Source organism: Heteronotia binoei, chromosome 1, assembly GCF_032191835.1.
Source record: "Heteronotia binoei isolate CCM8104 ecotype False Entrance Well chromosome 1, APGP_CSIRO_Hbin_v1, whole genome shotgun sequence".
NCBI lineage: Eukaryota > Metazoa > Chordata > Lepidosauria > Squamata > Gekkonidae > Heteronotia > Heteronotia binoei.
In genome coordinates this window covers 181,210,758-181,224,495 of record NC_083223.1, presented here as the reverse complement: position 1 = coordinate 181,224,495, position 13,738 = coordinate 181,210,758, and the positions used below count along the sequence as shown (strand labels likewise).

Genomic DNA, 13,738 nt, shown 5'->3' with positions numbered 1-13,738 from the left:
AACAGCAGTTCCCTAGCAACCACATACTCAGGCTCTCTCCTCTCACAGAATAGCACCCAGCTAATTCCCCCCAGCAGTTAAGAAAAGGCAAATACTCACCCTTTCAGCAGCACACCTTTCCCACTCTCTCTCAGAGCTCTATATGGGCCGCAATCTCCATTGTAGGCATTATGAGACTGGGGCCAGAGAGCATAACACCTGGGACTAACTGGGATATTTCAGGCCCTGCCTTGCAGAGTGACTGCCTTTTCAAGTCTGCACAATGTGTCAAGATTTGGAGAGACCTTGGGTCCAGGCTGAGCGCAAGCTTATTTCTTCCTGCTCTACCCATTTCCTCCCTGTGATTATGCCTCTCCTGCTTCCACTTCTTGGAAACTCATTAAAATCCTCATAAAACTGGCCTCTGCTTGTGCTGACTTGCAGCACAATACTAAATTTTGCGGGGTTTACTTTAGGGGAAACTGAGAAAAGTACTCAGACTTTTTCATGCTATACATTTGGAATGAGTGAAAGGCTTTTTAAGAAAAGGGGTGTCTCATCACAGTCGGGAAAATATTTCATAGGAAGTTTTTTCCAATACTCCCTTAAAACAGTTTTTCTATTGAAAAAATTGATCAAGTACGTAAACTTTTCCCCATTCTATCTATTTTATTTGTAAATAACTTTGCCTTAAGAAGGATGTCATTCATTCTAAAAGAGAAAATATTTCATAGAAGTTTTGGTTTTCAGTGATTCTCCCAAATGCTCCAATTTTTTGTTGTTGGAAAAATTGAAACAAAAATACTTCCGGGGGGGGGGGTGCTTTTTTCTCCAAGTGACTCATAAGCTCACCTCCTTAAATGTACAGAATGTATTAGGCCTGATTAAATATGCAGCTGAAGTGTGTGTGTGTAGGGGGAAGGTGCATGTTACAAAGAGAGGCTGATGTAGAACCATGTCCAATCATAAATATGATCAGTTCACCCAGAGGTGCTGTGATACCCCCAAAGCAAGAGACTTTCAAGGCAAATGAGAAGCAGAGGTGATTTGCCATGCCTTCCTCTGCAGAGTCTTCTTAATGGTCTCCCTTCCGAGAACTGACCCTGTTTCACTTCTGGGATCCAATGAGATCAGGCTATATTATGCCACCTTTCCACCCTTAAGCTCTAATTTCCTAGCAATATTTCTTGTTCTGTTCTTCTGAATGTGAAGGAGGTCTAAATGAGTTGTGAGTGGAGGAGGAGGAGTTGGTTTTATACCCAGCTCTTCACTACCTGAAGGAGTCTCAGCGTGGTTTACCTTCCCTCCCTCTCCCCACAGCAGACACCCTGTGAGGTAGGTGAGGCTGAGAGAGTTTGAGAGCTGTGACTGATCCAAGGTCACCCAGCTGGCTGCATGTGGAGGAGAGGGAAACAAACCCAGTTCTCCATACTAGAGTTTGCTGCACTTAACCACTACACAGCTGGCTGGCTCTCACACCAAGGAATTTGGCCAATTGGTTATTGTGAGCTCTGTTGTTTTGTTAGCTATTCTGGATGCATCCCATCTACATATCTTGATAGTCTGGAGGAAGAACATTTTTCCTATAGGGGTGATGTTTCTCAATCCTATCCCTGTGCTTCTCCAGGGCATAGTCATGGCTGTGTCACAATATACCGTAACAAGGAGAACATTACTTGAGTCTACTTTATACAGTGCTACAAACATGAGTTCATAGACCAAAGATTCTCTAAGATCTCCATAAGAAGAACATAAGAGAAGCCATGTTAGATCAGGCCAATGGCCCATCCAGTCCAACACTCTGTGTCACACAGTGGCAAAATTTATATATATATATATATATATATATATATACACACACACACACACATACACACACTGCGGCTAATAGCCACTGATGGACCTCTGCACCATATTTTTATCTAAACCCCTGTTGAAGGTAGCTATGCTTGTGGCCGCCACCACCTCCTGTGGCAGTGAATTCCACATGTTAATCACCTTTTGGGTGAAGAAGTACTTCCTTTTATCCATTTTAACCTGTCTGCTCAGCAATTTCATCGAATGCCCACGAGTTCTTGTATTGAGAGAAAGGGAGAAAAGTACTTCTTTCTCTACTTTCTCCATCCCATGCATTATCTTGTAAACCTCTATCATGTCCCTTCCTAATAATTCCCAGCATGGCGTTGGCCTTTTTAATTGCAAACGCACACTGTCTTGACATTTTCAGTGAGTTATCTACCACGACCCCAAGATCTCTCTCTTGGTCAGTCTCTGCCAGTTCACACCCCATCAACTTGTATTTGCAGCTGGGATTTTTGGCCACAATGTGCATTACTTTGCACTTGGCCACATCGAACCGCATCTGCCACATTGACGCCCACTCACCCAGCCTCAACAGATCCCTTTAAAGTTCCTCACAATCCTCTCTGGTTCTCACCACCCTGAACAATTTAGTGTCATCCGCAAACCTGGTCACTTCACTGCTCACTCCCAACTCTAAATCATTTATGAACAAGTTAAAGAGCATGGGACCCAGTACCGAGCCCTGCGGCACCCCACTGCTTACCATCCTCCACTGCGAAGACTGCCCATTTATACTCACTCTCTGCTTCCTATTACTCAGCCAGTTTTTGATCCACAAGATGACCTGTCCTTTTACTCCATGACTCTCAAGCTTTTTAAGGAGCCTTTGATGAGGAACTTTATCAAAAGCTTTCTGGAAGTCAAGGTAAACAACATCTATTGGGTCTTCTTTGTCCACATGTTTGTTTACCCCCTCAAAGAAATGTAACAGGTTAGTGAGGCAAGATCTTCCCTTACAGAACCCATGCTGAGTCTTCCTCAATAACCCGTGTTCATCAATGTGCCTACTCATTCCGTCCTTGATAATGCTTTCTACCAACTTTCCCGGTATTGAAGTCAGACTGACTGGCCTGTAATTTCCCGGATCTCCTCTGGAACCCTTTTTAAAGATGGGGGTGACATTTGCTACCTTCCAGTCCTCAGGAACGGAGGCAGATTTCAATGAAAGATTACAGATTTTTGTTAGAAGATCCACAAGTTCAACTTTGAGTTCTTTCAGAACTCTCGGATGTATGCCATCCAGACCAGGTGACTTATTAGTTTTTAATTCGTCCATCAGTTGTAGGACCTCCTCTTTTGTCACTTCAATCTGACTCAGGTCTTTCAACACCCCTTCCAAAATTAGTGGTTCTGGGGCGGGCAAAAAGTTCTCATCTTCCACAGTGAAGACGGAGGCAAAAAATTCATTCAGCTTCTCAGCCATTTCCCTATCCTCCTTCAATAATCCTTTTACCCCATGGTCATCCAAGGGCCCCACTACCTCCCTGGCTGGTTTCCTACTTCTAATATATTTGAAGAAATTTTTATTGTTGGTCTTTATGTTTTTTGCAATATGCTCCTCATAGTCCCTTTTTGCCTGCCTGATCACAGTCTTGCATTTGATTTGCCACAGCCTGTGTTCCCTTTTACTAACCTCACTTGGACTAGCTTTCCACCACTTAAAGGAGTCCTTCTTACCTTTTACAGCTTCCATTACTTTGTTTGTTAACCATGCAGGCCTTTTCTTATGCCATACTATTTAGATCCAACCCAAATATATGAAAGAAATAAAAGAACTTGCCTGGCTGTATTGGGTCACTTCATGACCTAGGCCACCTGAAATCTTGTTCCTGTAAGTCTTTCCCCCTTTCAGCAGTCCTGCCCTCATATGGTAACTCCTTAAATTCTTGATATGCTTCACACTGTTGTTGACCATAAATCTAGATATATGGCTGTACTCAGTTCTTCTCACCAATACCACCCAAATGATTTGTGCCCAAAAGGGAATACTCACCTGGCATGAGGACTTCACCCCATGGACCATGTTAGGCAGTATGCAGAGCCCCACCTGCTCCATCATGAATCCCACAGAACAGCCATCTTGTCTTTATTGGTTTTTAGAAAGACTTGCTGCTAGTGTAGTATGTACAGACAGTACGTGTGCCACACATTCTTCCCCTTTTTACATGTATGTTAAGAGGAGCAATAGGATGGTAAGGTGATGTCGCTAGTGGTGGAGAGGGTTCCTTTTTAACTTCTCACTACAGTACCACACCTGATACTAAACTTGCATTTCCTGTCCCTGGCTCTCTTGCTCTGCTGCCCATGGAAGTCTATTACAACTAACTTTAAAGTAATTATAATAAAACAGACTCACCGTCGGGCCATCTAAAATTAATTCTTCCACAGTTGTAATGTCTAAAGAAAGTTGGTCTGACAGAATTTCAAATATATATTTATATGCAGAATTAATTCTCATTTTACGGCCTTCCCTTGCTTCTTTATATCGTGCCTGTGAAGCAGAAAATTGTATTTAAAAGAGAGTTGCTACAATTACATTTAAATACATAACTTGAAACCAATACTATACATCCTTTATTGCATATCAGGAAATCTTTTGATTATTCTCCTTCTCTGAACTGTCCCCAAGCCCCATACTGTTATGAAGAACAAGTTTAGAAACCTCTGCAATGTCTCCCCCTACTCACTTTTTTTTTCTAGCCTAAACAGTCCTAAGCATTTGAATCAGCCCTCATAGGCCAGCTTCGCTAGCCCCCTGATCATTTTGATTGCTGCACCTTTTCAAGCTCTACAGTATCCTGTTTTTGGTGAGGTGACCAGAACCCAATATTCCAAGTGTGGTTTCACATGGATACTAATAGAACATTTTTGTTCTATAATTATGGCCAGCACAGAATTTGCTCTTTTCCACATTACCATCCCAAGGACACTATCTTGGTCTATTAATGCCAGCTCATATCACATCAGTTATATGTGAAGTTGGGATTATTTGCCACAGTATGTATCACTTTACACTTGCTCAAATTGAATCTCATTTGCCATTTTAACGCCTTTCCTCCAGTTCCTCCTTGGAGCTCTTCACAACCTGTTTTTGTCTTAACCACCATAAACAATTTGGTATCATCTGCAAACTTGGCCATCTCACTACTCACCGCTAATTCCATGTCATTTATGAACACACTGAAAAGCACTGGTCCCAACCCAATACGGATCCCTGAGGGACCCCACTGTTCACATCTCTCCACTGTGAGAACTGACCATTTATTCCTACTCTCTGATACTCTTTGTTTGCTCAAGAGTCTTTTGTGAGGGACTTCATCAAAAACCTTCTGAAAATCCAAATGTTTATTGGCTTATTCTTGTCCACATGCTTATTGAGACTTTCAAAGAAGTCTAAAAGGTTAGTGAGACAGGACTTACCTTTGCAGAAGCCATGCTGGATTTTATTCAGCAGGGCTTACTCTGTTATATGCTTGACAGTTTTATACTTAATAATGCTTTCCATCATTTTACCTGAAATAGACGTTGTTTCTAAGAGAATACAGATAAAGACTTTTCCCTGATGTTGCCTACTAGTATTGGGTTTCAGAGTTTTGTTGGCTCTAAATATGGAGGTTTCCTTTCATCACCATGACTTAGTAGCCATTGATGGATCTATCCAATCCCCTTTGAAGGGATATATGGACATGGTCCTCACCATATCCACTGGCAATAAGTTTCAAAATTTAAGTACTTACGGAGTAAAGAAGTATCTCCTTTTGTCCATCCTGAATATGTATTTTACTTTACTGAACACAGAAAGTATAATATAGTGGGTTCCAAACATGGAAGAGGCGAGATGGTAGTGAATCATAAGCTCTTTATTGATTTCAGCATAGTAAGGCCTAAGTATAAGACTGGGGGAAAGGGCCAACAGGCCAACCTTATATACATGTCAGGGTTCCTGTGCTAGTGTTCTTTTGGTCCATTCAAACCAGCAGGGGGCTCGTGATTGGATCAGGGCAGCAGGGATTTGGATCCTGCTGCCTATTGTTCCCAAGTCCCCAAGCTCTGGTCATCTGGCTCCAATGAGCCCTGGGGGAACATCCAATTCAGTTCTCACTTGAGTCCACATACATAACATCCCTCCCCTCCTAGTTCACAAGCCCTGACACACAGTCCCTTAAGTATGCAGGCTTGCAGTGTTCCTGTACTGATCGCCTGGGTGCGGGAGAGAGCACCAGTGCAGTGGTGGCTTCCGGCACAGTGAGTGGAGGGGTTGGTAATGCTGGAACATCTGTCGACGGTTCGGGGTGAACGGCAGGGGTCGGAATCGCTGTGGCTGCCAGCTTGAGGGCTGTCCAAACCGGGTCAGCTGGCAAGTCCCGTGACCCTCCGACTTCCTCGATCTCATCCCCAGGTGCCTCATGTGACCTCAACTGGTCAATATGTCGCCGCATGGTGACCGCCCCCCCCCAGTGGTGACCTCGTACATTACAGACCCCAGTACCCTTGAGGTAGGTAGGTAGGTAGGTAGGTAATTTTATTTATATCCCGCCCTCCCCGCCGAAGCAGGCTCAGGGCGGCTGACAACATCATTCAATTATACAAAAACAACAAACAACAAAGTTACATTTAACGTTAAAATTCTAATAAGTTTAAAATTGATTAATTAATTAGTAATAAAAGTGCTAGTGCTGTTTGTTCTTTATATGATGGCGGTAATCCTTAGCAGTCACTTCCTTCATCAGCAATCACTTCCTTCATCAGCGAAAGCCAGTCGAAAGAGGAAAGTTTTGCAGGCCCTGCGACTCGGGCCAGAAGCCAAGCCAGCCGCCACCCCCCCCCCCCGAAGCTCTTGGCATACACTAAGTCCCCTGTAACAAAGTCCCTAGGTGCTTGGACTGCATTGAGTATCACTTGCATGTCCATGGCCTGATTGGGGTACATGCAGTCTAGGAGCGTCGACAGCTGCCGGCCCATGAGGAGCTCAGCCGGGCAGCAGCCGGAGGCTGTGCAGGGGATAGCGTGTTGGGCTAGCAGGAACTCTGCGAGGCAGGCCTCCCAGTCCCCTTGGATGATGCGGCGGAGTGACTCTTTTGTGGACTGCATCATCCTCTTCACTTGGCCGGGTGGAAAGGGGCTGACCTAACATGCCAGATTAGGTTATGGCTGCAGAAGTCCTGGAACTCCCCTGAGATGAAGGCTGTCCCATTGTCTGAGACGAGAGTGTCTGGAAGCGCCTGTGGAGTGCTGTGATTGCGGCTCGGGAGGAAGTGGAAGCGACGGGGACTACCTCTAACCACTTGGAGTGGGAGTCCATGATGAGGAAAAATAGCTGCCCTTGGAAGGGCCCCGCAAAGTCCAGATGCAGGCGGACCACGGATTGCATGTGGACTCCCACTGTTGGGTTGGTACTCAGGGTGGTTCTGGCCGGGTCTCCTGGCATGACTTGCACTTCGTCATCCAGGATTCAATGGTGTTGTCTATTCCCAGCCACCAGATGTAGCTGCGGGCAAGAGCCTTCATCTGCACAATCCCTGGATGTGAGTCATGCAGTGCGGTTAGGACTCTCTGCCGCAGAGTAGGGGGCACCACCACCCGTCCTCCCCATAGTAAACAGCCCTTGTGAATTGATAGCTCGTCCTGGTGGGATGCGAAAGCTGTAAACCCCGAGCCCACCCGGCCCGTGGGCCATCACCTCCACACCCAGTTGAGAACCAGGGAGAGGATTTTATCCCTGGCAGAAAATTTAGCAATGTCCTTAGCATGAACAGGGCAGTTCAGAAGCGACTCCAACATTATCTGGTGTGCCGGCACCGGATCCGGGAAGCGGCAGCCAACTTAACACATCCGCATGGCCCATAGCCTTTCCAGGCTGGTATTGGAGGTCATATTAGTACCCTGCTAAGAAAATGGTCCACCTTAAAACCCAGGGTGACAGCATCTGTGGTGTCTGGCAGTTGGGGGCAAACAAGCCAAGGAGGGGTTTATGGTCTGTGAGAATGGTGAACGGTCGGCCATACAAATAATCATGAAATTTCTTAACACCAGCAGCAATGGTGAACCCTTCTTTACCTATTTGTGCGTAACTGCACTCGGGTTTTTGCAAAGTTCTCAAATAATAAGCCATCGAAACCTCCCGCCCATCCGGCAGCACGTGCGCTAATACTGCCCCCACCCCGTAAGGAGACGCATCACACGCCAAGACCACAACCAGCTGCTTGTCAAAATGCACCAGCAGGCTGTTGGACGTGAGGAGGTCCTTCACTGCCTTGAAAGCAGTGGCCTGCCAGCGGGCCCATACCCACAGGGCCCATTTGTCCAGTAAGCGGTGGAGGGGTTCCGCTACCGCTGCCTTGTGGGGAAGGAAGGCGTGGTAGAAGTTGAGGAGTCCCAAGAAAGCCTGTAGTTCCGCTTTATTGGTGGGGGCGGGGGCATCACAGATGGCTTCCACCTTTTCCTTCGAGGGGTGGATGCCGTCCACATCCACGGAGTATCCCAGGAAGTTGATCTTAGGAACCCCCAAGAGACATTTCTCCCTCTTCACTTTTAGGCCCGCTGCGTCGAATCTTTGGAGCACTGCACGGAGGCCAGAGGCGAACTCATCCTTCATGGCGGCGGCAATTAACACATAGTCGAAAAATGGCTGGACCCCCGGGATACCTTTTAAAAGAGACTCCATTAGGTTCTGGAAGATATCCGGGGCCACACTGACTCCGAACGAGGCACTTGACCTTGAAGACGCCTCATTGCGTCGCTATGGTTTGTGCCTCGGCCGTGGTGGCATCCACCAGCAGCTGTTGGTATGCCTAGGCCAAGTCCAATTTTCTAAAAATCTTGGCCCCCACTAGGGAGGCTAACATGTGGCTCACAACTGGCACTGGGCAGGCATGGTTCTGTAATGCCTTATTTATCGTACACTTATAGTCCATGCAGAGGCAGACTCGGCTGTCGGGTTTGACTGGGGTGATGATGGGGGTCTCCCAGCGGGCGTTAGTGATCAGTTCCAGCACTCCCTGGGCTACCAGGAGGTCCAGCTCCTCCTCTATCTTGTGTTTCAAAGCAAAGGGAACTAGCTGGGCCTTCAGCCTTATGGGCTGGACGTTTGGGTATAGTTGCAGAGACACAGGGGGGCCTGGGTACATCTCCAGGGTCCCGTCAAAAACTGCCGTAAACTCCCCACAGATGCTCTGGAAGTCCCTGGGCCGGTTGGGAACCTGTTTTAATCCGGTCACTTGGATTCCGAGGGGTCCAAACCATGTTCTGCCCAGCAAACTGCTCAAGTCCCCTTCCACAACTATTAGGGGCAGTCTCCCTGAGAAGCCACCGTATTTCACCCTCGGAAACCCGACTTCCTTTACTGCAATCTCCCACTTTTGGTAGTCCCGGACCATGAACGGGGATGGCTGCAAATAGGCTCCCCCCCCTGGACATAACTTCCGGAAGGTCTGGAGCGAAATTACAGTCTGTCCAGCCCCCAAGTCCACTTCCATTTAACATGGTTTACCCTCTAAGAATACAGTCACTTGCAACTTCCCCAGGGAAGGTAGGGGAAGTTGGCATACCTGCTCATCCGAGGAGTCGATGGAGTGGAGGTCTTCCGCCATTGCGGTGTCTTGGTGTCTGCCTGCATTTTGCCGGCTGGTGCTTCTCAGGGTGGATCGCCTTGTCCCAGAGTGGCAGACCCTTGCGAGGTGGCCTGTTTTTCCACACTGGTGGCAGATGGCGTCTCGAAATTGACAGGAACGATGCTTGTGGTCCTCCCTGTAGCTGCAACACTCACGGGCTGGTGCATGTCCCATAGGCCATTTTGGCGGTTGCTTCAAAGCTGCGTGCCGGAGCTTGAGTGTGTCGTTCTCCCCCGAGTCCTCAGATTCAGACGATGAAGCAGCAGCTCGATGCACTGAAGTCGAAGCTTTCTCCTTCCTTGTCTTCTCATAGGCCATGGCTTCCTTGAGGGCCTTGATCAGGTTGATGTCATCCTTACTGACTAGTTTCCTCTGCAGCTTCTCATCCCGCAGACCAAAGATGAACTGGTCACTCACCGCTTTGTCCAGGTCTGGGAACTTGCAGCGGATGGACAACCAGTGGAGGGTGGCACTGAATTTGGCCATGGACTCATTGGGTCGCTGTCTGCGCTCTGAGAATTTGAAGCGGTGTGCCAGGGCTTTAGGCTGCGGAGCGAAGTGAGTTGTGAGGGCCGTAGTGATCTTGTTGAAGGTGGCCGCCTTAAGGGTCACGGACACCATGAGGCCTTGCGCCAGCTCCAGGACGTTCATTCCACAGGAGCTGAGGAGCAGCGCCTTCTTCCTGCACTCGTGACCTCATTGTATTCGATGTGGCTCTCCAGCTGCTCTAACCACGTTCCCCATCTCTCAGGCCTGGCCAAGTCGAAGGCCGGAATTGGTCCTGGTGTAGCAGCAATCTCTTCCATGGCGGTGTGGAGTGCGGTGCTGGAACTGAGGCAGCGATGTGTGTTGCGGTGCCAGTCTGGGCCGCTCACCAGGATCCCACCTTCGTCGCCACTATAATATAGTGGGTTCCATACATAGAAGAGGCGAGGTGGTAGTGAATCATAAGCTCTTTATTGATTTCAGCATAGTAAGGCTGGGGGAACCAACCTTATATACATGTCAGGGTTCCCACGTTAGCATCCTATTGGTCCATTCAAACCAGCAGGGGGCTCATGATTGGATCAGGGCAGCACGGATTTGGATCCTGCTGCCTATTGTTCCCAAGTCCCCAAGCTCTGATCGTCTGGCTCCAATGAGCCCTGTGGGAACACCCAATTCAGTTCTCATTTGAGTCCACATACATAACAGAAAGCAAGTACCCAGCAGGAAGAATTGTGGCTGTGAATGCTAATGTAAACCACTGTATTCAAGCCAATTAAGATATCCAGCACTCCACTGTTGTTGCTTTCCCCCCACCACAGGGATGCATGGAACAAACTTGCCACCTTGCTGTGTCTTTAAGAGAGCAGAAGCAGAGGTAGAGAGAAGAGTTTGTTGCCAGGCAGACTTACAGGTGAATGTAGGATCTGGTCACTGTGATAGCAAGAGCAGTTTTGTTTTTGTGCTATTCTTGCTAGGCAACTTTGTAAGAAGTATAGGAATGGAGTGTTGGTGAGAAACAAACCAGGCTTAAACCAGGATATTGTGTTCCTATGTAACACAGTTAAGACTAACTGGGTAATAAACTAGCTTCATATTCTGGCTTCAGAACTTCCTCTGAGGTGTCCAAACTAACCATAGTTAGTGTGGCGGTGTAGATTCATTAATTATGGTTAGTTCTGCTAAACTGTGATTTCATGTTATGTCTGAAGTTTACACAAACTGCAAAGCCCTAAGTCTGCTTTACATGTGAGGAGATAAATGCCAGTTGATGGTTAAGGTACACAGCAGAGGCTGTGGGAGTGATGCTAGGCTGGGCGAAGACCTTTAATAGTAAAGTGTCTGGGAGGACCGTGCCAGTATAATTTATTTATTTATTGATCCATGGTGTCAAAACAAGATGGCACTTAAGGATAGTATGAAGCAGTTCGGGACATTTTGTTTGATGTTTGGGCAAGCACAATGGAATAGTGAAGATCTGAAATGACTACTGATGAAGGTTAAAACAGAAAGTGCCAAAGCAGGATTACAGCTGAACATCAAGAAAACAAAAGTAATCCTAGGGAATTACACATCATTAAGGTCAATGATGAAGAAATGGAAACTGTTAAATTCTATTTCTTGGTGCAATCATCTTTCAAAATGGAGGCTGCAACCAAGAAATCAGGACACTGAGGCTGGGAAGGGCAGCCATGAAATAACTAGAAAAGATTACTAAGTGTAAAGATGTGTCATTGGTGACTGAAGCTCCAGATAATTCAGACTATAATATTCCCCGCTACTATGTATGGGTGTGAAAGTTGGACAATGAGGATAATGGACAGGAAGAAAATTTATTAATTTGAAATGTGGTGCCGCAGGAGAGTTTGACAGATAACACGGACCACCAAAAAGGCAACTAAGAGTTCTGAACTCTCCCTAGAAGCTAAAATGACGTGACTGAGGCTATCATACTTTATTCCCATTATGAGAAGACGAGTCACTGAAAAAAAAATGTTAGGAAAAGTGGAAGGCAGCATGAAAGAAGGACTCAACATGAGATGGATTGACTCAATAAAGAAAGCCATGGCCTTCAGTCTGCAAGACCTGAGCAAGGCTGTTAATAAGGACATTTTGAAGAATGTTAATTCATACCATTGTCATAAGCCTGGAGAGGAGAACTGAATGGTGATATTATAACCATCTTAAAGTACTTGAAGGGGTCTCATATAGAGGATGGTGCAGAGTTGTTTTCTGTTGCCCTGAAAGGTAGGACCAGAACTAAAGGATTGAAATTAAATCAAAAGAGCTTTTGGCTAAACATTAGGAAGAACTTCCTGACAGTTAGAGCAGTTCCTCAGTGGAACAGGCTTCCTCAGGAAGTGTGGGCTCTCCTTCTTTGGAGGTTTTCAAACAGACACTAGATGGCCATCTAATTATAGCTAAACATCAAGAAGTCAAAAGTAATAACTCCTAGGGAATTACACAACTTTATTCTGCTGATTATGTGAATTTAGGTGGATTATGAAAGGAAAGGGCAAGAAGGGTTGTATCAGTGCAAAATTGGGTGGGGATTTTGCCATCTTCTGAGCATGGTAACTGTGAGTGTGGGGGGAGGTGTTTATGAATTCTAAGATTCTAAGTCAGAAATCGTTGACAGCACTTAATACAAAAAATGGAACTTCAGTGGCAAGTGGAGAGAACCAGTTTCCCACTTTTGCACTCCACCCATTAGGACTGGGTTGATGCTAATCCCATGCTCTGCATAAAGAATCTGGATTAGAACAGCACAACATGCAGCTCCAAGCACAGTACAGAACAACATCAATATATAGGCCTCCTGGTTTCCCAAATTTTTCTTTCTCTCTTGAAAGCTGTACTCAGCTAATATTTTGTGCTTTCTTTACAACCACCATAAAAGTCATAATGAGAGTACCCACAATCATTTGTCCATTGTTAGGTGGGGGGACGGGGGAATAAACTGAGCATGGAATATACTACAAAGTTTTTTCATAAAAATGTGTTCGAACTTCAATGAAATTTAAGGATTTACCTCTACAAAAACTGCCACAATTCTTGATTACAAACCTGTTTTTCTTTCAGAGTTTCCTGCAATGATTGAACTCCACTGGTACTTCGACGGAATTTAGATGATCTGCGGCCGCCGCTTTCTACGGCTGTACGAGGAGAGGGCCTAACTCGAGAACGTTCAGGACTTCCTGCAGTTTCTTCATGTGGTGGAACTATAACCTCTGGTGGAATAGCACTCTGTTCAGCTTCTGCTGGCGCACCCTGGCCTTGCTGAGCATCCTCTGGTGCAGGGGCTGTGTCTGGGGGCTCACCAGGTTCAGGGGCATTGTCTTGAAGGGCAGCAGACTCAGCTGCATCTGGTTCTTTATTGTCTGGTACTTCCTCCATTTTGAATCCTACAGTTTACAAAATCACGTTAGTACAATAAAGCACCAATAAAGAAATCATAAGAGGTAGCTGTGTACTGAACAGGAACCCAAATCTTCTTTAAACTGACTATGAGGGCTTCCCAAATCTACCAAACCTTAAAAGCTAAGGCATGTGTAAGTATGTTTAGTGTTTATGTCAGGGGCTCAATACTTGGACAAAAACAGGAACATGGTAACTTTTACTTGCACATTAACTGCAGAGCCATGTACTGATGGAACAACATTATTGGAGACCATAAGACACACAGTCTTGCTCCTTTTCCCCTTCCCAAGTAAGCTATTTGCTGGTATTTCAGAAGAGAGCCTGAGCAAATCTTGGTGTGAGCAAAGGTCAGCAAAAGATATGTCTTCTATTATCCTCCT

The 13,738-nt window shown here is 46.1% G+C and overlaps 2 protein-coding genes across 3 annotated transcripts in view; one reads left to right on the top strand and one right to left on the bottom strand.

Annotated features, from left to right (window-relative positions):
* DNAH8 (dynein axonemal heavy chain 8) overlaps positions 1 to 4,333 on the bottom strand; it is a 329,757-nt gene extending 325,424 nt beyond the window's left edge. The window contains exon 1 of the mRNA XM_060243601.1: positions 4,199 to 4,333. Within this exon, the coding sequence (XP_060099584.1) occupies positions 4,199 to 4,300 (102 nt within the window). The 5' untranslated portion in view covers positions 4,301 to 4,333. The remainder of the gene's footprint in view (positions 1 to 4,198) is intronic.
* GLO1 (glyoxalase I) overlaps positions 1 to 13,738 on the top strand; it is a 295,016-nt gene that overhangs the window by 259,960 nt on the left and 21,318 nt on the right. The window lies entirely within an intron of this gene.